This window comes from Zingiber officinale, chromosome 3A (genome assembly GCF_018446385.1).
Source record: "Zingiber officinale cultivar Zhangliang chromosome 3A, Zo_v1.1, whole genome shotgun sequence".
NCBI classification, from domain to species: domain Eukaryota; kingdom Viridiplantae; phylum Streptophyta; class Magnoliopsida; order Zingiberales; family Zingiberaceae; genus Zingiber; species Zingiber officinale.
Genome location: NC_055990.1, coordinates 145,363,343 through 145,386,844, shown reverse-complemented (window position 1 = coordinate 145,386,844; position 23,502 = coordinate 145,363,343). Strand labels below are relative to the sequence as shown.

The 23,502-nt window shown below is 35.5% G+C and overlaps 1 protein-coding gene and 1 non-coding gene across 10 annotated transcripts; both read right to left on the bottom strand.

Annotated features, from left to right (window-relative positions):
• Positions 1–6,109: 6,109 nt before the first annotated feature.
• On the bottom strand, positions 6,110–19,765 carry LOC122052645 (protein HESO1-like). Of its 9 annotated transcripts, none has more exons than XM_042614273.1 (12): positions 19,672–19,737; positions 17,881–17,960; positions 17,031–17,139; positions 16,315–16,432; positions 14,808–14,993; positions 13,503–13,679; positions 13,076–13,260; positions 12,479–12,574; positions 9,942–9,987; positions 8,992–9,098; positions 7,068–7,172; positions 6,110–6,989 (listed from the first exon to the last, which is right to left on the bottom strand). In XM_042614273.1, exons 4-12 carry the CDS (start codon positions 16,358–16,360, stop codon positions 6,378–6,380), a joined length of 1,560 nt encoding a protein of 519 aa, XP_042470207.1. In that variant the 5' UTR covers positions 16,361–16,432; positions 17,031–17,139; positions 17,881–17,960; positions 19,672–19,737; the 3' UTR covers positions 6,110–6,377. The 9 variants fall into 9 exon arrangements, with proteins under 9 accessions (XP_042470207.1, XP_042470213.1, XP_042470210.1 ...); XM_042614279.1 differs by having other exon boundaries at positions 16,315–16,337; XM_042614276.1 differs by having other exon boundaries at positions 17,881–17,955; positions 19,672–19,686.
• A 3,333-nt stretch (positions 19,766–23,098) lies between these two features.
• Positions 23,099–23,172, bottom strand: TRNAN-GUU. Its single transcript has one exon. It is a non-coding gene; the product is annotated as a tRNA-Asn (tRNA).
• Between the last annotated feature and the right edge of the window lie 330 nt (positions 23,173–23,502).

The following is a 23,502-nucleotide window of genomic DNA, read 5'->3' as shown; positions in this document are numbered from 1 at the left end:
TTAGTCGACTCGACTGGTAAGTATACCAGTCGAGTTAACTTGTAAGTATACTAGTCGACTATTCTCTGTGAAATTCGACCATTACATACCAACGGTTCGATAAAGTCAACTGATGAAATATCAATCGATTGTTACAGTAACTGCTACCGTACAAGTTTGACTGATACAATTCAAGTTGGCTGCTACTGTAAGGTCTCACAAGCATAATTAAGGAAATTATTTACGAAATTCTCTAATGTCACATGAGCGTTAGTTAAGGAACTAATTTATAAATTAATCTACGAATTTTAGGACTTTTTCGGGATTTTAAATGAACTTGTATGACACGTTTGATGCCCAAATTAAGTTAGGAGTTGATTGCTTTAATTACCCTAAGTTAGAGATCATTAACCTAAGTATAAGTACCCAATTTCGCCAATTCTCTTCACGAATCCGCGAAATTACCTTAAGTTAGAGATCATTAGCAGTCGAGCGGAAAATGCAACGGACGAGAAGGATGACACAAGAAAGGAGTTGATGGGTTCAGTGCATTCGAAAGACGAGGTGCTGCGGAAGAGTCCACCAGTGGATAAGAAGGACGTTCGCGACATTCAAAGGAAGAGAAGTCAGGGTAGAAGCATGATCGAAGAGAAGGTCGAAATTGAGTTCTGGTGAGCTCAACTCAGGATAACCGGAGCATCACCCACGTGAAGAAGATCAACTAAAAGACTGATCTGCTTCATGGAAGGTGCCTTCAATGACTTGGAAGGTGTTTCACATGAACAGTGTTGAATGCGTCTTCCAGCCTGTTGGAGGCGCCTTCCATAACCGTTAGCCGAAGATAAATAAACTTTTATCTTCGACAGATAAAACTTATTATGTTGGAGGCACCTTGGACCTACTTGAAAGCACTTTCGAGCAGCAGATAAGATTTTCCATGGGCTATCAAAAAATTCTTGAAACTAGAAATTGTACAACAACTTCTGTATTTATTTCCTAACTAATACCTGAATTTTTCAAAAAGTATAAGAGACTTCTCCGCCTACTACGAAGGAGATTTTTTTAGTGAAACTTTGTAACTGTCTTAGATTATCAACCACGTAGGTTGTAACTAAGTAAAAAATCTTAATATTCTTACTTATTATTTTTTATTAGTTATTATTTCTTTTATGTTAATTATTTTTACTTAATTAATTTATATATTCTTATTAAGCAAAAAAAATAAGAGATTTTTTTAACTTTAATTATAAACTATCCATTCCCCTCTAATCGGTCTAACGCGGACCCACACACTTTTAAGCACTTGGCACAGGACTAAATATCACTCAACTTTTCAAAATAAGATAAAATACAGGGGGAAGGTGATTTTTTGTTAGTATAGTTGACTGTACCCAACTCTTTAATTCGGGGATAAAATGACACGACTTGTCGACTTTACAAAGAAAACAGAGATAGAGTATAATTTATCAAATTCTGAAGAGTGAACTGCAAAATTTAGGGGCAGCAAAATCAGCACAGATCTCTTGGACCATTTTTTTTTAATGATCCAGGGAAAAGTAGTACAGGGGATGTGCCATTCTCATTTACGGTCGGATCATGATCATGATTCGTTTGTAAATGATTGCGATCCCTTCTAGGGTTCATCGTCCCCATCAGGTTATAGTTTTTGTTTGGAGCGGGTAGTCGGAGGCCGCCCGAAGGCCTCCGGTAGTGGATAAGTGGTCAGATTACTGGGCGCTGAGCGAGGGTGTCCTTCGGACGACCTCCGGCCGTCCGCTCCGAACAAAAACTATAATCTGATAGGGACGATGAACCCAGAAAGATATCACAACCATTTACTGTCGTATCGCGGTCGTGATCCGACCGTAAATGGGAGTGGCATATCCCCTAGATCACAAAAAGTGGTCCGGGAAATCCTGTCTCCAACAAACCCGTGCATGAAGGCTTTATTGGGGGCGGATCTTTTGGTCCACAAAGACTGAACCAATTCATGGTCTAGCCTTTGCATTGGTTAAAGGTAATGGACCCCACCTATTAATAGGTGGGGGTCATTGTCTTCCACCAATCCCCTTGTCCCGATCTAGGAGGGGACGAGGACAAAGAGACCAGAGGATCAGGTCCCGCTTTAAAGGGCCCAGGATGTAGCCCGGCCCATTTAATACTTGCAGATCTCCTTTTGTTCGTTGATCTTTCGACAGTTTCATTTCCTTTCTCAAATCTCTCTCGTCCTCGACGCAGATCTAGCGGAGTGTAGACGCCGAGCGAAACAATCGCCAGGATGGTCTGTATTGCGTGCCTGTTGCCTCTGTTCTTGATCCCCGTCGTTAACGCCTTGCCTCTGCTCTTCGATCTCATCGTCGTAAGTTGTCGTTTCTTGTGTTTCGTTGCCATTGCATAGGAGTAGATTTTGTGATTTTATCCTTTTCCTATGTTTGCCCGTGATTTTTGTTTTGTCCACGAGATAAATCTCGTATTTTGCCTTCATTATTTTAGTTTGTCTTTCCGATTGAGATTATTTGCTGACTATATTGAAGTAGGAAGATGTTGATTTGGTGGGATAGACTGTATGACAATTTTCGCCCTTGAATCCTCTCAACATCCTGTTCGAGTTTTCCCAACTGCTGTTTATGTTTATGTAGGAAGATATTGATTGTTGTGGCGTAAACTGTATGCAAATTTCACCCTGGAATCCTCAGCGTCCTGTTCAAGTATACCCAATCTAGGGTTTCTTTCTGACTACTTCCCCAAAAATCTTGTATTCCTATTCTAACTCTGTGTTTGATGCGCATGCCAATTGTTTAAGGTTCGACTATGAGTTTTGTTTTATCATTTTTAGGATGTTGTGTGAAAAGTTCAAACTTCAATTCTTGGAAAAGAGACCTGTTCATAACTTAATCTGAAAATAAAGGATGAAAGAATTATTGTCTCTCTCGATAACTTTATCTGTTGTCCCATTCAATCTTTTTCTCCATAATATTGTTTCCTTGTATTTCACTTATTTTTCTATTTGCTTTTCTAATAGTGCATTAACAAGTAAAGCAGTGGAAAAATTAGCTTGAATAGAATCTCCTTTCTTACTTTGATTCTAGTTCAAACACTCGGGCAACCTAAACTTTATTCAGATGGTAATGGTCATTATTTCGATTCATTTCCAACATCGAAACACCAACAATGGGCACTTCATCTTTAAAAAATGTAACATTACTGTTCTACCCTAATTTGGTATACAAAACGAGTAGATGTAATGGAAACAACCATTGCACCTTTACAACTGAAAAGTGGTGTCTTTTGACATTTGAAATTATCTGCACCTGCTACCTCTGATCTTTATCCCTTTACCTCTCTTTCTTTATAAATGTGCCTTAGGAATAGACATAAAAAGTGGACTGGAAATGGAACTGGAACTCTTGGTCACTGGTGACTAGTCAAACCAGTTGGTCAATTGCTCAAATTGTACATTGAATTGAGAATCAGCCCAAATAAGCTAACTGGTAGGACTGGCACTGATTAACCAACCCAACTTCATAATGCTTAGTCTAGTACAACAATCTTAAATTTTAGTTATAAAAATTGTATTTACTGAGTAACCAATATTAGTTTACCTAATTTTCTAGAGGCTAAAATATAAATATTGATGAAAAAGACATCTTTACCCATCTAATATTAGAGTAGACAACTAGGTTTTTAATTTTTTTTGTTTTATTTGTTATTCTTATGTGTAAAAAAAAATATCTATCTAATATTAGAGTAAAACCAGACTATTTTTATGGTCTGATAGAATTGGCCGATTCATCTGGCTTTTCACTGGTTTGATAAATATTGAATTTGAGTATATAACCTGACTAGATTAAACTTAGGTTTATTTTTTTTCAGGTCAGACTGGTTGATCCGGTCCTGTTTTCATTATTTTGGAGTTAAAGTATAAGATTTTTCATCACTTTATTAGGAATATTATATTGCATGAACTCCTTCCATGAGATGCTGCTAATATAAAGCACATCTCAGGCAGTCATTGGCATATGACATACAAGGTATAATTTTACCTTCATGCACCATGCAAACTAGCATGCTTTGACTTCCACACATAGCATCTTTTTGCGAAGTTCTTTAGACAAAGAAAAGGAAAACTTTAGACAAGCAAGTTGTATTTTCATTCCATAATATATTAACACGACATTTCCTTTTTTTTTTTGTTTTGTTTAGCATACTTGAGGTTCTTACTTTAAAGAAAATTAAAACTATACCAAGGAGTTGTAAGCTCCATAGGGGGTCTTTTTGACCAAGTTGATAACTTGAATTTTTGGTAGCACGTCTACTCACAGAGCCTCTCTTCCAGACGATGCCAGGATCATTATGGCTTTCATGTAGGGCAAGACTAATGTCAAGGAAATTTGCTATAATAAGTCTGTTATTGTTTGGGTGATGATTTTTTGGTTTGTCGTCGTTCACCAACTTCCTTGACCTTTTCAACATGGGCCAAGCATTCGAGAGTAATGTAATCGAAGATAGACTAATACTAGGACTTGCATTGCAGGTGATAAGGAAATATACTTGATGCTAGAGAAACACACAGGATAGGCAGATACACTAGGATCAGAATCTGAAGACCCTACCTAAACTCAAAAGAGAGTATTTCACATCTCTAAAGTCCGACCTGAAACCTTGAACCTGAATTGCAGGAGATACTGAAATATACTTAATGCTAGAGGTTAGACAAACACAATAGACAGACATGGTAATTAGGACTGCAATCTGAAACCCGACCTGAGCTGAAAGAGAGTATTTCGCATCTCCAAAATCCAACCTGAAAGCTGGAAAAAGAAACCCTTAATTTTCAGATGGGTTTGGTTCAGTTTCCGGTCAAAGTTGGATATGCTAGTCTTCTGGACCCCTACTTAGTTAATATCTTGATAATCTACTACCTTGATATTCTTCTATACGTTCTTCCAAGATAATTTGTTTTGCTAATTTGTAGATTCATAATATTATTGCAGGGTAAGATCTACAGGCTTTTCGGCTGGGAATACAGAAAGCCTGCAAGGGTGCCAGCTGCTTGTCCATACAAGCCTGCATCAAAAAATGTTGATGTATGTTAGCAAATGCTTTTTTACATTACATCGAATCTGAATATTATTATTACCTTAGATCAGATTCCTGTTTCAAGTTTGTCACTGGAGTTTTTTTTTAGTAAAATGCAATCTACAACGTAATAATAAGTTTCATAATGTTAGAACTGTGAATAATGGCTGGCATCTGAGACTGGTTGGAAGATTCCCCGTTTAGTTTTGCTGAGTTGCATTCATATGGGTTTAGCCATTACTGATTCTCCTTAAATCATGAACATTGCTGTAACATTTATGGTTTTGGGGAGACTTTTTGATACCTAATATTTCTCTACTTAATTTCTGTATCCAGTGATTTTAATTCTTCATCCCATTTTGGGTTTCAGGGTTTAAATGCAGCTACAGAGTCTCTTGTGGAACCTCATAAAAATTCTGCTACACAATCTGATAAAAAAGAAGAGTAGAATCAGAGTCAGCAGCTGTTTCCATGCCAAATGAACAGTTTGAAGTTTGTATAAGCATGTTAAAAAATCGTACTTAATGATCTTATGGCAGTGTGTTACATGTGGTCTAATTATATAAACATCTTGAACCACAACGAGTGCAGTTTCTGGCTTCTTCCTGTGGTGTTATGGCACATGGATGAGATGAAATGTGCATTCGATGCTATTATTATTTCTTGAAATGTCGTCTGCTCAGCATTAGTTATTCAATGTTTGCATTCCTAACATTCGAGTTGTTTGCCCGTTCGCTTGATCTTGCGACTACCAAAACTTTGGCGGTGTGGCCATTATCCAGCGGATGAGGTTCTTTGGGCTGTTTATGGCTGGTGATTATGCTAGTGCATTCCTCTTGCCTCACATTGGCCCCTCGACAGCAGTCACTGCGTAGGAGGGCACCACGGTAGCAAGGGGATTGTCCTTCATATCGGTTACCTCTGAAAAACTATTCTTTCATGAAAATGTTCATGTGGCGATTATAAGACAATCATTCCATCAGAGTTCAAAATATTTTAATTTCAGTTAGCATTTCATAAAATGGGAATTTATCTAAAATTGACCGAGATATTATAGTAAAATTATACCAATTATTTGACAGTACATTCACAAACAGGTTGTTCTTGATTGATGCTAACTAGTTAACTTATGCAGAAATAAACAATTTAAATGACTTTGATCCTTTGTGTGAGTTTTATCTTTTTACAATAATCCCTTATGAATTTGTGAGGCCAATTAGGAATATCAACTTGATGATTGAAGTTTTGACTATCGCAACCTTCAATCTCGTGGATGTGCTGGAATACAGATGTAGTTCCTACGGCCACGAGTATGTCTCCTACCACCGCCGTCCAAACCCTGGATGCATAAATGGTGGATTCTCTGGGTAATGTCGTCCATCACGGAAGCCAAGTTGATGTGGAGGCAACCTATGGCTGGAGGATGGTTCACGGATGAATGGGGGTGGATGGCCATTCCCATAACCTGATAAAAAAGGAGGAACTGGGCGTTGAGGGTGGTCATACAACCTAAAAGGCGGAGGAACAAAACCAGGAGCTGGTCCATAAAACCCGTTATGAACTTGTGGTTGAACAGGAGGCAACATAAGAATAGGCAAAGCAACTGGCGTCTGATAGACTGGTTGATTTAGTATTTCTGTTTGTTTGCTGAACTTTGGATTCTTTGCTCTTTTAAATTGATCATTGTCTTGTTCCATTTTCATCCTCATCCTCTTCCGTTTAGGAAATCTTTTGCGGGCAGGTTTATCATTCAGAATCTTCACCTCACCTGGTTTGAACAAAAGTTCCTTCAACTTGGATGCTTCAATCCTATTTGCTGCAAAATCTGATATATTATTTAGAGAAATATTCACGTGTTCACAGATCTTCCTAATCCCAGCTGTTGAAACTGATCTGGCAAAGTTTTCAAACCGATTCAGAAAATCTTCAATCTGCAATGGGGATAATAAACTTGAAATTTGCATCAAACACACCAGTGTTGACAACAAAAAAAACTAAATAATACTTACATTCATCCTTCCAGCTACTTTTGAATTAAATATCTTATAAATCCAGCAACCTTCAAAAAGACTAACACATAAACCCTTTCTCCACAATGTCTCCGCTGACGACAGCTGAGGTAAAATAAGGAAAGGAAATAAATATAATAAAAAAACACATGTTGCAATGAATATTGTCAGAAAAAAACACTTCTTTGCAAAGACTGAATTAAAAGATGAATAACGTCTGCTTGGACTTGTTAGAATGCATAAAGAGGAAAATAACTTGCAGACAGGTGAGAGCAAATTTTGGTTAAACAATTGATTTATTCGTCAAAGTGAACAGCAAATGACAATATTAACCAAAGCAAGCAATAAATCATGTGTTCCAGCTACTTTTATATTTGGTTGTAAACTTATTCCTTAGATTTCTATTCTTTTAGTAATACATATTCCTATCACCTCTCTCTCTCTCTCTCTATATATATATATATATATATATCAGATTTTTCCTCTAGGGGTTAGACTTCCCTCTTGAGTTATAGTGTTCAAGATTAAAAATTTTATATGTCCATAGGGTATATTATATATATTTAAGGTTTAAGATTTTAGGATTTAGGGATTAGATTATAATGAGTTTGGGTCAATAAGATTTTTCCCTCTAGATTCAGACTTCCCTCTTGGGTTATAATATTCAAGATAAAAAAATTTTAGATCTCACGGGGTATAATGTTATTTTTTTAAAAAGAAACGTTGTTTCTTAAAAAAGTGGAATCCAGACGCCTGGATCGCTAGGTGCGCACGGGCGCCCAGCGTCTGTTCCGCAGCAGAGCATAACGCTATATATATACACACGTGCGCAAATGCTGGGTGGGCCAAGCAAGGGATTATGTGTAGCTAGATGAGTCAATCAATCTTAGACAAAACAGTCAAGCCCACCAAGATTGACAGAGTGACTAACTGGTCGAGTCGATGGGTGTCGAACGAACAAATAAATCATACCAAAAGGGAAAACTAGTCAGGCAGGGAGGGCTGAGTAAATTGAATGGGTTCAACTTGCTTGGTTGGGCTGAAGGGTGATGGGCCAGTCAAATCAGGAGAATAGACCAATGGGCCAATCGTCCAAATTGGGTCAGACAAAGTAGATCAATCGCACTGGAATAGCCGGATTGTACTAACTAGATGACTATACAGAGAGAGATTTCATCAATGTAAAAAAGAATTCTTTGTCTATCATTTATAACATTCTTATGAACAAAAAACTGCCTACTTTCATTCCAGAAATCATACTGAATTTACTTATCTATTCCATCCCTAGAAATAATTTCATTTCTTGTCTATTCAATTTATGAACAAATGGTACCACAAAGGTTGAGTGAGCTTAGTTCTAAGTCTAACTTGATGGGCCACACCAACGAGGATGATACACAAGTTAATAATACATCAGACTGAAATCAAAGCCACCAGCTAATCAGATATAGAAAAAGTATAGAACAACAACCAAGCTTTATCCCACTAGGTGGGGTTGGCTAGGTACAGAAAAAGTATATGAATGTCAAATGCAACTAATTCATCATAAGGTAATCATTTCCAATTTGTGCATATCACATTCAGTTGTCATATCCTCCCCAAAATATGTATGAGTAGACTTAGTTGAGAGTAAAGAAATGGAACAAGAACACAAAAAGCTCATGGATGAACTTGAATCACATTTTGATGACTAAGTGTAAGATTGAAAGCTGGTAATGCACAACATAGAGCACAAGGAGGATTTGAATTCAATGCATGTAGAAGTAGCAAAAAGAAAAGAAGAGGAATTGTTTGGTCAAGTAAATTAGGGTTGATGGATTTGAGAACATTTCACAAATGAGCATATCTTTGTTATGATCTTAATAAAGCTTATATCGTAATGATACTTTTAGGAATTAACCCAAAATAATAAGGAAAAGCTCACCTTCCTTAATAAAGCCAAGAATAATTTAGCTATACATTCTTGATTGCTTTTACCATATTGATTGAATCTAGCAACATTTCTTTCCACACTTGAGGCATCTATCCCATCTGTAGAAAAATTCGTGAATTCAAATCCCATGAAAAGGATAAGAACACATGTAAGCAATAGGGCAATTTAGCAATCATGATGAAAATTTGTAACTAACACCACTGATGCAGCAACCGAGCTGCGAATCAAAATCACAACTTTTTCCCTAACTGTTCACATAAAAGTACTACACCTAGATGTTTTGCATCACAACAAAGACAGAGCATGCAAATAACCAAGGATCAAATCATGCTCGTAAGTGAATCTTTGCCAAGGCCAATCTCGCTTGAGTTTGCCTTGTTTACATGTCGAGCCTCGAGCAAGTCCATGCACTCCCAACAAGAGTTTGCATCACTTTCTTGCATCCTCACAACCATTCCTCCATATGTGCTCATTGACTCTACTTACCTTTTGTGTCTCCTTAATCACAAGCTAGGCTTGAACGGTTTAGAGTTTGAGATAAATTGATTGGACTATTTGATTTACATCATTTTTGTTGTGTTCATATGAATTAGGCTTTCTGCCAAATTTCTAAAGCAATTCCCTGAATGTTTGATTTCCAGATGAATATACTTTGTGTGTCGACTGACCCAAATTGGTTTTCAAACCAATGTTGATAATATCCCAATAACTGCAAAACCATAAAATTCCTTGCGGGACATCAGTAGATTCACTAACTGTATACAACTCTTATTGTTAATGTCTACTTCAAAAGAAGCGCTGAAAATGCCAAAATAGAAAATTTCAACATGCAGCATCTATCTGTATCAATAGTCAGCAAGCAATAAAAAATTCCAGAACAATCATTCCCAGGTGAAGGATAGCAAATTGAATCTCTTAGCATGCACTTCTAAGGTTGATACCTTTTAATAGTTCAGAAAAAGGAGGAAGTATAGGAGGCTCTCGGGTCTGTGCTGCAAGAAAAGGTAGACATAAAGAATGCATTATCGGCCGTGTCAAGATCGATGATTGAACAAAGTATCAAAATCACAGTCAAATCCAGTGATGTATAACACGAAGGCATCAAACAAGAATAACTATGATTATCTCACTAGTTCATCCTTCAGATAGATGATCTAATAAATGACAATTATCAACTATGAAAGAAAGAATTTTCCACCTATGAGCTTTGATATTCTTGACATCCCCATATACTACTATAAGAAATTGGCCGGGATATAGTAATAGGAATCAACACACCTTTAAACACTATGAGAATGAAAACTAGTAAGTGATAAGGTGCATAAAATCATGTATTTTAATACATCAATAAGTAAAATCACATATTATCCAATCAAGGATGGTCACATGATGGTCACATGAGAGAACTTTTGCTTTACTCAACTCCATCCATTATGCATATACATAATCTAAACAATATCAGTCTTACGCATGAGAGAACTATCTGCCACTTCACTAAAACTATTACTAAGAAGGTTACTTTTTTAGTAATTCGATTGTTTTATCTCCATGTTCTTCCCCACTTTTTCAGCTTGACACTTCCTCAAGCTTAATGTGAGTCTCAATTTCCTTTTAGATGCTAGTTCTTAGCTTACTTTCTGTCATTTTTATACAAAGTGAAATTGACAAAGGGCCAAACTTAAAAAGTGAAGAAAAATGTGTAAAACACGAATGTAAGATGAAAAAGAATTACCATGGTTTGAAATCTTGGACATAGTTGAAGCGTAACATTTCAGTACGTTTGGAAAACCCAAAACCGAGGATGAATTCAAAGTGTTTATTATTCTTTTCTATTTTTAAAAATATTAATTTTAATTGATTATGTAATCCCGATAATTTTATTGCTATTAGTAAATAAGCGGACTTAGACTACATGAGTGAAACTTGTATGAATTCATCTCGATACACATTGAAATAAAATAAATAAAATTGTTTCTTATTGAATTATTAATTGATATTGTAGAAATTTTTTATGAAAGAATATTAAATGAGTAAACCTCATTTCAATTCAGCTCAGCATGCTTTAACTTACGCGTGTCAAGTATTTGTACGGTATAGTAAGACAAGTAAATTAACTAAGTGAAATAGTATTTTAAAAAATCATCATATTCATTTCAGCATGCTTTGATGCATATCGAAGTAGTCAACTATCAACATAACACGGCAAAAACTATACCACTCCAACTGACTTAACACAAGCATTACATGATATAGTACTATAATATTTAATTCAATTGACCATATTATTCTCTTATTTCTACAAACAAATTAACCAAGTTAAAGAATATTAGGTACTCGCCAATGGGCGTAGAGTGTCACCACAACATGGTACCAAAACTATACCACTCCAAATGAGGAGTAAAACTCTTACAACAACAACAACCAACAACAATCAAACCTTACCCCACTAATTGGGGTCAGCTATATGGATTCTTCTACGCCATTGAGCTCTGTTTCCTACTATATCATTACTTATATTTAAATAAATTTTATATTATTTTTTTTAGCCTAACTAGAGCATTTATTGATTATCTACGTACGGACATAAAACTCTTACAAAGAATAATAATTTAAACTTTACTCAGATCTATTCTCTATTTTTATTCTTCTCAATCCCCTTCCTCCACCTTTAATTTGCCACAATTCTAGCGTTGAATTAAACAGCATCATTTTGGCCAAAGACCAGAACTCTAGCAAGGTTCAACATTTTAAACCTTGAGAATTACTAAAAAATAGTAACTTGTTATATAGCATATTAAACCCTAAGATTTAATGTAAAGTGGGAAAAAGTTGAAAACAGTAATGAGATTGATGCAAATATTCTATAAAGAGCAAGAGTTGTCAGATCTCATATTCATTTTTAGTCCCTTAGACTATTAGCATAAATAGCCAAAACCATACACTAGCAGATCATCAAGTGGATATAAGGTTGATCCAATCAAGCACTAAGCTGGAGCAACTAGCAAAAACCTTACAAATTGTGAAAAATGACACGGAGAGAGGGCACGTAGTAGTTTAACTACGCTAATGTATGATCAAGAACGAGGAGCTAACACACATCGTTGACAATAGATCGTGTAACTAACTCTATTCTTGCCCTATAAAAGTTAAGTCGCATATGCAGATTATGGGTTAGACTCTTGGTCTATGGATCCAGTGACATTCCATCCCCTTGTCTATTTGACTATTTCTTTGCTTCAAGCAACCATTGCAATAGTTCCACAACACGCTAAGGCACATAATGCCAGGGTAAGGTAACCTACTGGACTTAGGCACTATTTGATCCTTCTTTCCAGCCAAATATAGCTTCTTTTAGTTTAGAAGCCCAGTAAACCTCACTAGGATACCTTCGAGTGGGTCCATTTGAATGTTGTCATAATTTGACCACAACAATAACAATCCTACCATAACATTACAATGAAAACTAAGAAAGTGTCACCTGTAAGTGAAACGCTACTAAGGAAATTATTGATAAAGAATTCATAGTGTGATCCCTCGAGCTGTTAATATCACGTGCTTTTGCCCAAGCTTTCATCTGCAAGAAGGCATATATCATACTTCTTGCTGACAATAAAAATCATATATTTTTCTCTCCCGAAATTAACACAAGTATACAGGAAAAAATACATAAACTTCACAACATGGCAAAACATCCTGAAATAAGTATAGGATATGAAACAAAAGAAAAATAATATAAGAAAGCTTAATCATACTGAGAGTAAATTCAAGAAACTCAACTATGAGTACTAGCATATTAACAAATAAAGCAGTAAATATAAGAATCTTATCAAATAACTCAATTTCAGAAAACTCTCAGCAATTGTAGCAACAATTGATATCAACAAATCAGTAAATATAAGAATCTTACCATATAACTCAATTTTAGAAACCTTTCATCAATCCAAGCAATAGTTGATATCAACAAATAAAGCAGTAAATATAAGAATCTTAGCAAATAACTCAATTTCGGAAACTTTTCATCAATCTAAGCAACAATTACTATTAACAAATAAAGCACTAAATATAAGAATCTTACCAAATAACTCAATTTCGAAAATCTTTCATCAATTGAAGCAACAATTGAATAGAACAAGGATCTGGAAATGCCATCCTTATTTTCAATTGAAAAATCACATTCCACTCCAGTTTCACAGTCTACAACTTTCAAAACTGGAACTCTAGCTGTTAAAATTGGCAAAACCCTAGTGACAAGTCCCCTCTCTGTAATCTCAAAAGGAAAAAGGCTTAGAACTTGGGAAACAATAATTTATGCAAAATGATCAAGAACAAGATGTCACCGATTTGAGTATACAACCATAAGATGAAAACAATTTGAGCATATACTAACCATAAACAGCATGAACAAAAACAACCCACATTTAGTCACATTGGCCAAAGTTTTCCACCGATCTTTTTGGTGGTATGCAGTTTAAAAGATATAAAGAAAAGAAATATGACTTTACTTTGATGATCATTCAAGACATCTGCAAGTATCTTAAGACAAGAAATCTTCCTATCACGGGGGAAGTCAACCATATCGTTACTGAAGTTAATTGATAGATCCAGGTCACTATTAGAGGTAAATAAGTCCATAGTGAAAGACCCAAATGCCTCCACTGCCGGAAAGCCATTGTTTTTGCCTGAATAAAAAGAATGAAAAGGTAGAAAACGTCAATAGCAGTGTCTCAACCAAAGACATGCAGAAACGAGTATTCTGAAAATGTGAGAAAGGAATATATTGTAAGATGACAATTCAACGATAACTTTTGCAGGTAATGATAATGTTTTTCATGTTTTGATGAATGGCAACAGGTATTTTAATAAATAGCTTTGTCTAGTGGTAAATGAGCTAGATCTGCAGAGCTTCTAGACAAATGTTGGAGGGATTCACATTGTAGGGAGGGGTGTAACCTAGTTGCTCTCACTCACATCCAATGTTTGGTGATGACACCTCGTGGTCAGGAAAAAAAAACATCATTGTACTGGGGAGTTTGTTCAGTGAACAAAGAAGAAGGAACAAAGGGACAGAAGGGAAGGAACAATAAAAATAGGATGAGACCTCTTAGCTTTTCTTGTTCCTTAGCCTTTCACTCCCCCTTCCCTCTCCCTTCAAAATCATCCAGCCAAGTAAACAGGCCATCAACCAGATATGTTCATTAAGAATCATAACAGCAAAATGGAATATATCAAAGAATGCCTTCAGAACAATTAGACAAAATGAAAAGAAATTACTCTATCCTGTAGGAAGGCCCTTCTGTATGCATGCACTGTTGTGATTTATTATGAAAAAACGATGTCAAATTATACATGCTATAGCGGGCAGTAGATACAGGTTTAACCCAATGTGAACTATGATTATATATTGAAATTCCACACAGTAAAATTTAAGCAATAGTCAATTTCCAAACACAAAAGAAGTCATACTCTGAAGGCCAACAGGACCAGCACAATGCGAGTACTACAGCCAATGACAACAACACAATGTCATCAAGTATTGCCTCATGAATTGAAAAATTAAAACATGTCTACATCTATTGTTCAAAAAAGAAAAGAGACAAAATTCCCATAAAAATACAGGGCTCAAATGCCAAGCATATTTATATGAACAAAATTCATCAGTATTTGAATGTAGTGGTCCAATTAAATTAATGTTTTATTTTCAATTATTGCCCATCAGATAATGACAGCTTCAGGTCGGAAGTTGTGTAACATAGAGAAACATGGTTTCTACAAAATAAAAGATGGAAGATGAAGGGCCATAAGACTACCATAAACTTCTAGTGCCAATTTATTGAACTTTTGAACTAATTTTCTTCGGTTCTCATAGTCAGTTGGCTTTGGTTGACAAACAGCATGAACATCAAGAAGCAATGATCCAAGAGTTGACAGTACGTCAGGTTCAAAATTGATCTTTGATTTCTTTGATTCAAGATTTGCAGCAAGCTTCAATAAATCTGAAACATATACATGGCCAAAACAATAAATACAACATTTATGAATTTGGAGCAATTAGAATCTTATTTTTCTAGTAATAAAATTCAAAAAATATGTAAAGCTTCCTAAATCAAATTAGCATACATAATTCACTAGGTTCATCTGCATACTCCATCCCTAAACATTGTCTTACTGAGATACTATACTTGCAAGATAAGTTGCTGGAGAACAAGAATTGAGATAGCAAGATCCATGCAGATGCAAACACACACTCATATGGTGTACAATAGAGCACAATGGAAATTATAAGTTAATCAGCATGAGGTACTAAAATGATATTTGTTTTGCTGGTATATTAGGTGAAACATTAAATTACCAACCAGTATAAAGTAATACTGCATGTTTACGCATTAGAAACTGGTCCTAACCATGAAACATATAATTCATCCAGCTAGCTGGAATGCAGAATGGGCTGAGATGTGGAGTTAAATTAACTCCTCAAAACCATACTGATGCCTAAACCCCTATTTCTGCAGAGGCTTCTTCCACCATCCTATTTAGTGAGACCCGAACGGCCTGAGATGCGGAGTTAAATAAACTCCTCAAAATCATGCCCTACAGATGCCTAAACCCCTATTTCTGCAGAGGCTTCTTCCACCATCCTATTTAGTGAGACCCGAACTGACTAGGTTTGCTTCTCCAAGTACGCTGTCTCCTCCACCACCTTCTTCTCCTCCCATGAATTGATTCCACTATCCTATTTGGTGCCACCAGCAGTGTGTCAGTGGCTAGCATGACAACAGCACAGTTTTGTTTCAACCAAGGACTGATGCCCTAGCTCAGAATGATATTAGACCTAGCATACACCAACACTAGTAGTGTGGCACTGATGCTAATACCTACTAGTTTTGTCTTGGACTGGCAGTAGGAGTCAGTATGTGTTATACAGGTCAGCAATCAAATTTCAAATGCATTTTCATGAATGCCAGGGAGAAAGCCAATAATCATAGGATGATAGAAGGTAATTATGCTCACACAATATCACACTAACCTTACCCAAAGATACCAACATTAGTATATGACAGATAAATATGACTGAGTTCAAGCAGAAGAAATCTAGTGCAAAGTTTTGTAGGCATTTGAACAAATTTATCATATTGAGTAATCAGGAGTGTAAAAATTGCTCAATCACAGACTTTGTTTTAAGACTAAAAGATTAAGGCATAAGCAAGGGGAATCAAAATAATTTAGCAAATACAAAAAATGTAGAGATGAAAAGGTATGTTTTAATGTGGCTAATGAGAGCAATTCATAAGTGATATATTTATTTGAATACAGTACCTGTAGAAGACATGTTGCATGACCTGCACAAATAACCAAATGCCATATGTAAGAAATAAGCTTTATGCAATAATGTTGTTAGTACAAAACATGTCACCAGTTTGCAGCTATTTGATCCCTGACAGAAGAATATTTTTCATAAAATTTTGGGAAATACCTAATTTTCATCTATCAAAACAATTTGAAAATCATCATGGAAGAATAATCATTAAAGTCAGCAAAAATACTAATTGCTTGTATACTTAATCATTTTCAAAATTCAACAGTAGAGAAGAAACACAAAAACCATCTTCATGATCTGAACTAATCTTGTAACACAATTATTGCTTTTTATGGTAAGCTTGAGAGTGATTACAAGTACCAAGAAATTCTAAGACTAGGAGTTCAGGAAGATATATAAGGAACACAAATTTTTGAGATTGGCCAGTGTACTAATTGCCTTTGAAATGAAAGACACTCATATATAATCCATAAGTGGAGACCTCCATTTCTCGGACATTCTTAGGTAGATTTGTAAGAAACTCAAATTTTTGAAATTGGTCACCATTGTAATTGTCTTTAAAATGAAAGGCACTCCTCATAAATAAACAATAAGTAGAGATCTCCATTTCTCGAACTTGTCCATTTTCCCTCCCATACCCACAAGCACAGAGGGGAAAAAAATAAAAGGAAGATGAAACACAAAATGAAAAAGATATAGTTAAAAGGAGTCTTACCTAACAAAGCGGCCTCACAAGTGCCCACTGTTGTTGAAGAAGATGATCGACGATGCAGTATCCAAGTCCAATGACGAGATAGTGAGGGGAGGGGTGATGTAGGATTGTGCTGGAAGTGGGTGAGAAACTGTTAAAAAATGAAGAAAAAAGACAAAGAAATCCATAAACCTACTATGAAGCCGTTTTGGTCCTATTTGGTTCACCATTGTCCAGCTATATAACATTCCGTTCGATTTGATTCCCACCCGGTTCGAGCCCAAGGAAACTCAAATCGATCAGCATATGATGTAACCATAAAGTAGCCCAACAAATCGCAAAAATTAGCTCTTAAACATTCCGATAGCTACATTGATTGCAATTTCTGTTAAATACCCTAATTAACATCTCAAATCTCTCAATTAATAAAGTAATAGATTAATTTAAATTATATGAGATTAACATAAAAAAAGGGCAGCCCGGTGCACGAAGCTCCCGCCATGCGGGGTCCCAGGGAAGGATCCATTGTACGCAGTCTTACCTTGCTTTTTGCAAGAGGCTGTTTCCAAGATTCGAACCCGTGACCTTTTGGTCACATGGCAACAACTTTACCGTTGCGCCAAGGCTCCCATTCATATGAGATTAACATAATTAAAATTAATTTGTATAATTGTTGTATCCCCGTACTTGTATACTAAATTTGGAAGAAAAAAAATTCCGACAAGTCTCCATGTCTCTAAGTTAAAAAAAAATCACAATGTATGGCACTTAGGTCAAAGTACATGTTCTTAAACATAGACTAAGACTAGCAACAGCATCAAGAGGTAATGTTCTTAAACACCAATGAATGTAATAGAAGGCAACAAGAATGTACTTTTGCAGTTCATAGTAAATAGCAAGTTTTTCTTCTTTCAGCGGACTCACAAAGGCAAGATCTTCGTACACTGAGCTGCCCTAACAGCACAAAGAAAATTCATGAAAATACAAAATATATGCAACAAACATAAATTTTTTTGTGATAAACTAATATCGGATTTAAAAACTCCAATCAGAAACCCATGTGGCCCTGTGATTTCTACTTAAACCTGACATTTTTCTCCCCAACTTATTCTCTTGTAATCATCTACAAAAAATAAGTTTTCATCCCTGCACACTAAAAGGCAGGCCAACAATGCTCCTAACTGTTTGGGGTTTACATGGGTCTTACCCCTCCATTGTAATCTTGGCAAGGATCCATCACGAGTAATATTACAATTCTTAAATAACTTTTACTTATGCTAACTAGAATTTTCTTTCGTCTTTCTTTATCCTTACACTTTTAACTTTAATCAATTCTTCAACTCATCTGATTCTAGATTCTAGATTCTATCGATCTTCAACTCACCTTTAATATTGTTAATAGCATCTTCATTAATGTCTTTTTTTGTAAAGTAATAGATTCAAGATATCCAAAATTCTTGTTTATTGGAATTTCATGTTCATCCAATTTTGCTATTCCATTAGTTCTTTTATTACTACTGAAATTATATTTCATTGATTTACTTGTAATTCTACTTAGCTTGATACTTTCATTTTATAAAGTTGGCTTAGAAGATAAAGGAACATTGATTAAGCAAGCACTTATCATATTGTTGAAAAATGTACAATAAATAGTATAAATAGCACCTTATTTATGCAACTTCAGAATAGAATTGTCACTTTATAATATATTGTGGATTTTTGGCTCGATAGGGATGTGTTGCAATTTGCATGACATGCTAAGTTGTGTGTGTGAATCGCTCAAAGGAGGCACAGGCCACACAGCCAACCACAGTATTGCCTTGCAGCAGTCTATCTATCCAACACATCACCTATGGAATCACACTACATACCAATAACACCTCACATATGGATTTGTGCTAGATACCAATAAAACTTGATTTTGCATGCAAATCGCACAAAGGGGTCAGAATATACATAGGAATGCTTTCTTCTTGGGAGAAATTCTCAGTGATCACCTTGTTCTGGAAGTAAAATGTTGGTTGTTTTTCCATTGAAAATGGTATACAAGTGAGAGTTGTGAAAAGTTGAATACTTCGTGTCCATGTATATGGTGTTGTTTCAAAATTCCTTTTCTTGTGATTTTGCATTCATAGCCACCTCCGCCATCGTTGCCAATTTTGCTTCCACGATCTAGCTATATAGTTGATGATCTACCGAGATTGTTCAAATCAAGGAAAATTACCAGATCATCCCAATTTCAGCTGCTGTTCCTTGAACGTTCAACGAGTTAAACTAAACAAACTAAACACTAAAAGCATCCACACTCATGAACGTACTGCGCACATAGATAAACACTCAAAAAAAGTCCTAAAGAAAAAGTTGGGAAGATAAAACAGTATCACGGATCAACATAGGAACTAAAAATCTAAAACCTTGTACCTAACAATAAAAGAGAGATTTTTGAAGCAAAGGGCAAGGGCAACAACTCCACAGCTTGAACATACACGGGATCTCTCATTATGTAAACGAGAAACCAACTCCAATCCTCGTAGCGGCAGAAAAGAGAAGCCCTAGATGGGCAACGGAATCCAAGTAACCGCGAGAGTGATCCCAGGTGCGAGAAGATATGCAGGGGAAAGGAAGAGAAAGCAAAGAAGAAACCGAGGATATGCTGATTACCAACCTGATCTCTTCGAGAGCGAGCGATCACGGCGTCGAAGGGGCGGAGAGAAACGGGAAAGACGAGGCAGCGGCGCACGACCAACCAGAATAAATATATTTTTAATTATGACGTAATTTACTTTTTTATGACGTAAGTTTACTACTTGTACGGCAGAATTATATTTAATGCTTAAATTAATTAATTAATGGATAAATCTCATTTCGCCTCTATATTTTATTTGCAATTTTTCATTAAAAATAAAATAAAATCTACTGCTTTTGACCCAAAGTAGGAAAGTTTTCCAAATATTTAAATCTAATATCTTAATTTTAAAATTATCAAAAAGTACGTATTCAATTCTATTTTTATCTCTGTTATTATTCTTAATTGAATGTTATAATTATAGCACTTGAATTGATTAATTTTACAATTTAAAAAAAAATGATTCTTGTTCAAAAATTACTATTCTCAATATAGTTGGTCCATATAAGTTTTTCTAATTTTTTTTTATTATATTCACACCCTTAAATATAAATTTGATCCAATATAGCAGTACTTAAACATTAATTAACTTTTTGGATATATTAGTCAAACATTCTTTTAATTTTTTCAAAGTTTTTATGAGTCTTTTACCGTACTCAACTTTCAATACATAATCAAGATGATAACAAAAAAAAAAAAAGAAGGTATTTTTACACAATTCTATAGGAATTATTTGTTTCCTTCTTTTATTATATCTCTTAACATATTAGCGACAAAGTGAATCGCAGCCAAAATTCATTATAAATAATTTTTTCTAGGTAGGCCAAATGCTACACATTCAAATTTTATAATATTTGTCATAGCAACCACGGTATAAAAGTAAATAAAGAAAATAATTAGAATAATATCATTTGTAGAAAAAAATGTGTTTCTATTTAAATCAATCAAATACTTGAGTCCACTCAAAATATTATAGCAATAAAAATTAAAAGGAAATTAAATATTAAACAAATATATCATAATAATATATTTCAATATTCTTTAGGAATATTAACATATATTATATTTCTAATCAAAATTCTTCAAAAAAATATTGATAGTGTTAGATTGTAAATCAATATTATTTAGGAATATTGATAAAATTTATATCCTAGATCAATATTCTGATAAATTTTAGATATTTATATTTTAGATATTGTACTACTTCAAAGTATTAATATAAAACTAAATTCATTAACATAAAGCTAAAATTTATATTATTTCGAGAGCATCAATATAAAAACTAAGATTAAGAATTATCTATATATGAATTCACACCTTGAAGAGCGCTTGTGATAACTAGTTATAATTTAATAGAAGAGAGAGAAAATTATTTTGTCTTTTATTTCTAACAAACACCCCATTATAAAATAGATGGAGTAAAAAAAAAGGAAAGAATACAATGATTTATCAATAAATAATCAAATAACTTATCTATTATAACATAATTTATATTATCTTATGTAGTTTTTTATTTACATGGATGGCATAATAATCAACACAACAACAAAGATAATCATAGATAAATACAAACTTAACCTAGATCTTAATCACAAATTAAATGGTAATATACAAAGAATATCTCTTTAGTTATCTTTAGTTCTTTGCTGTGTTTGTTGTTTTTCCTCTCACGATGAGATCGAAAAAGAGAAGGAAAAAAAAACCAAAATTATATGGCTCCTTGATTGAATGTAAAGCTTCTTGGTCATAAATATGTTTCTTGGCATTTGTAGAGCAAAGAAGGTCGTTTAATAATATGTGCTTGCAGTGCTGTTCGAATGGCACTTCTTCGACTACATCTTCCAAGTGCTGGATCATTGCAACAAAAGGTGAAACTCTCGTCCCCGGGTCTCCACTGACCAGACCCATGGTCATTATGAGGGAGATAAATCGTAGCACCCGAGATAACATGGGACGGACCGGGTGGGATACAGGGATAGGAAATTTATTCCCCCGTTGTCACTGAGTTTCGACCCGGTGACCTCCTTGCAACAACTTTCGCCTCATGCCATCTCAGATGACCCACGGGGTCTCCAAGTGCTGGATCATGTTTGAGCAGTCGAACGTCCCCTCGGGGCGGTGCGATGGCTAAGGCATGGGATGTTGCCACATGAGGTCTTGGGGTCGAAACTCGGCGTGACCGAGCATAACCTCCCCCATGTCTTGACCATTTGCACTAATGGCTAGTAGTCACCCGTGATTTACCTCCTCCGTGTTGGCCTAGGGACGGGTTGGCGGGGGCGCTGGGGGCGAACGCCCGTGATTTACCTCCTCTGTGTTGGCCTAGGGACGGATTGACGGGGGCACTGGGGGCGAACGAATCGCCTTTTGCCACATGTTTGAGCAGCCGAACATTGAGATATTCGGTTCTAGTCTCGACTCATTGCATCTCGTCTTTTAGTCAAGAATTTTCTTACCAGTGGAAAATAAGTTCCAAAGATAAGATTGAAGCTCAAAGATGGTGAAAAACTATTCTGTAGCTCTTTGGCAAATGACTTGAAAGATGATATGGCAGAACATACCGCATAGCGTGGCCCAATATCTTGGTGATTGGAATATAAACCTGACTGAGAGATGGCATTAACCAGAGGTAGGAAGTACTTCAGTATTCGCTATATATAAAACGATCATGTTTGTCATAAAACATGCAATGTATAGCTTTAAGTGTATGGTAAAAATTAAGATTTGCGTCTCCCTAGACTTACTAACTGGATGATAGAATGTAGAGGAAATAGGAACAAGACAACTAGCTACTACTAACTGCTCTTTGTGGATCAGGCAAATTTGCTCATTTAAATCTTGTTATGTTTGTGAGGTTGAACAAGAAAATAAATCTTTGGTGAATGATCTGGTTGACCCATAAATAATGAATATTCATACGGAGGAAACTGAGTTAAGAACTACATAACGGTAGAGACAATAAAAAAATCTTTCTATTTTCTTTTATGCATGCAAAACAAGAAGGTAGCTCATCTTCAGCCGAAAGGATGGAGCTCACTGTGCAAATTTAAGTTGGAATTCAGTTTGGACTTGTATTTTTTTTGTCGACAACCATCGGTGACGCTATGATCCTTCAGTGTCTGCGGTAAAACAGAAACAGCAAATTATTCCTGATGGTACCACGCTGGAAGAACTCGAAGAAGAGAATCGAAGAACACAGCATCAGCGAGTTGCAGGCAATGATCTACTTATGGCTAGAAGACTACGCGAGAGCAGCCTCATGAATCTTTTACATGTGCATCAAAACTTCTCGCTGACAAAAATGCAAGCACATTGTCTGCAGTGAAACAGAACCAGCAAAAACTTCTCATGGTACCACGACGCTGGAAGAACTGGAAGAAGCCGTCGAACCACAGGACTCCTATAGATGTAAATAAAACACATCTGTGGCGAAGGCGAACAAAAATGGAAAAAATGAATAATACAACGCTAGAAGAAGGGCTTGAACCTTCGACCTTGTGGTTAACAGCCACACGCTCTAACCAACTGAGCTATTCCAGCTGATGAGTATTAGTGAAGGCTAATTTTACATATAGTAAACATAACTCCAATTTTCAGGACTAAAATAAGTATAAACAACAACTTACCAAATGACGTATCTAGTTTTAAAATGACTAAAAAGTACATGCTATTTGAGTATTTCTCATAAGTCCCACTTTTTAAAATGTATTTCTTGTTTAGCTCTCGATAAATCTAACTTTTTCAGTTAATATTTTCTTTATCATTTTTCTCTCTTTTCTTTTTTTTTCTTTTTTCTTTTCTATGCATGTAACTTTCTATTTATTTTTCCTCTCTTCTTTTCTCTTTCTTTTTTTTTTTTGACATGCATGC

Coding starts and splice junctions, on each gene's coding strand:
- LOC122052645 (XM_042614274.1), bottom strand. CDS start 16,360: ATGGCATTTGGTTATTTGTGCAGGTCATGCAACATGTCTTCTACAG. Junction 13,680..14,807: donor ATTGGCACTAGAAGTTTATG/GTAGTCTTATGG, acceptor CTTTTTATTCAG/GCAAAAACAATGGCTTTCCG. Junction 12,575..13,075: donor TTTCGAAATTGAGTTATTTG/GTAAGATTCTTA, acceptor GCCTTCTTGCAG/ATGAAAGCTTGGGCAAAAGC.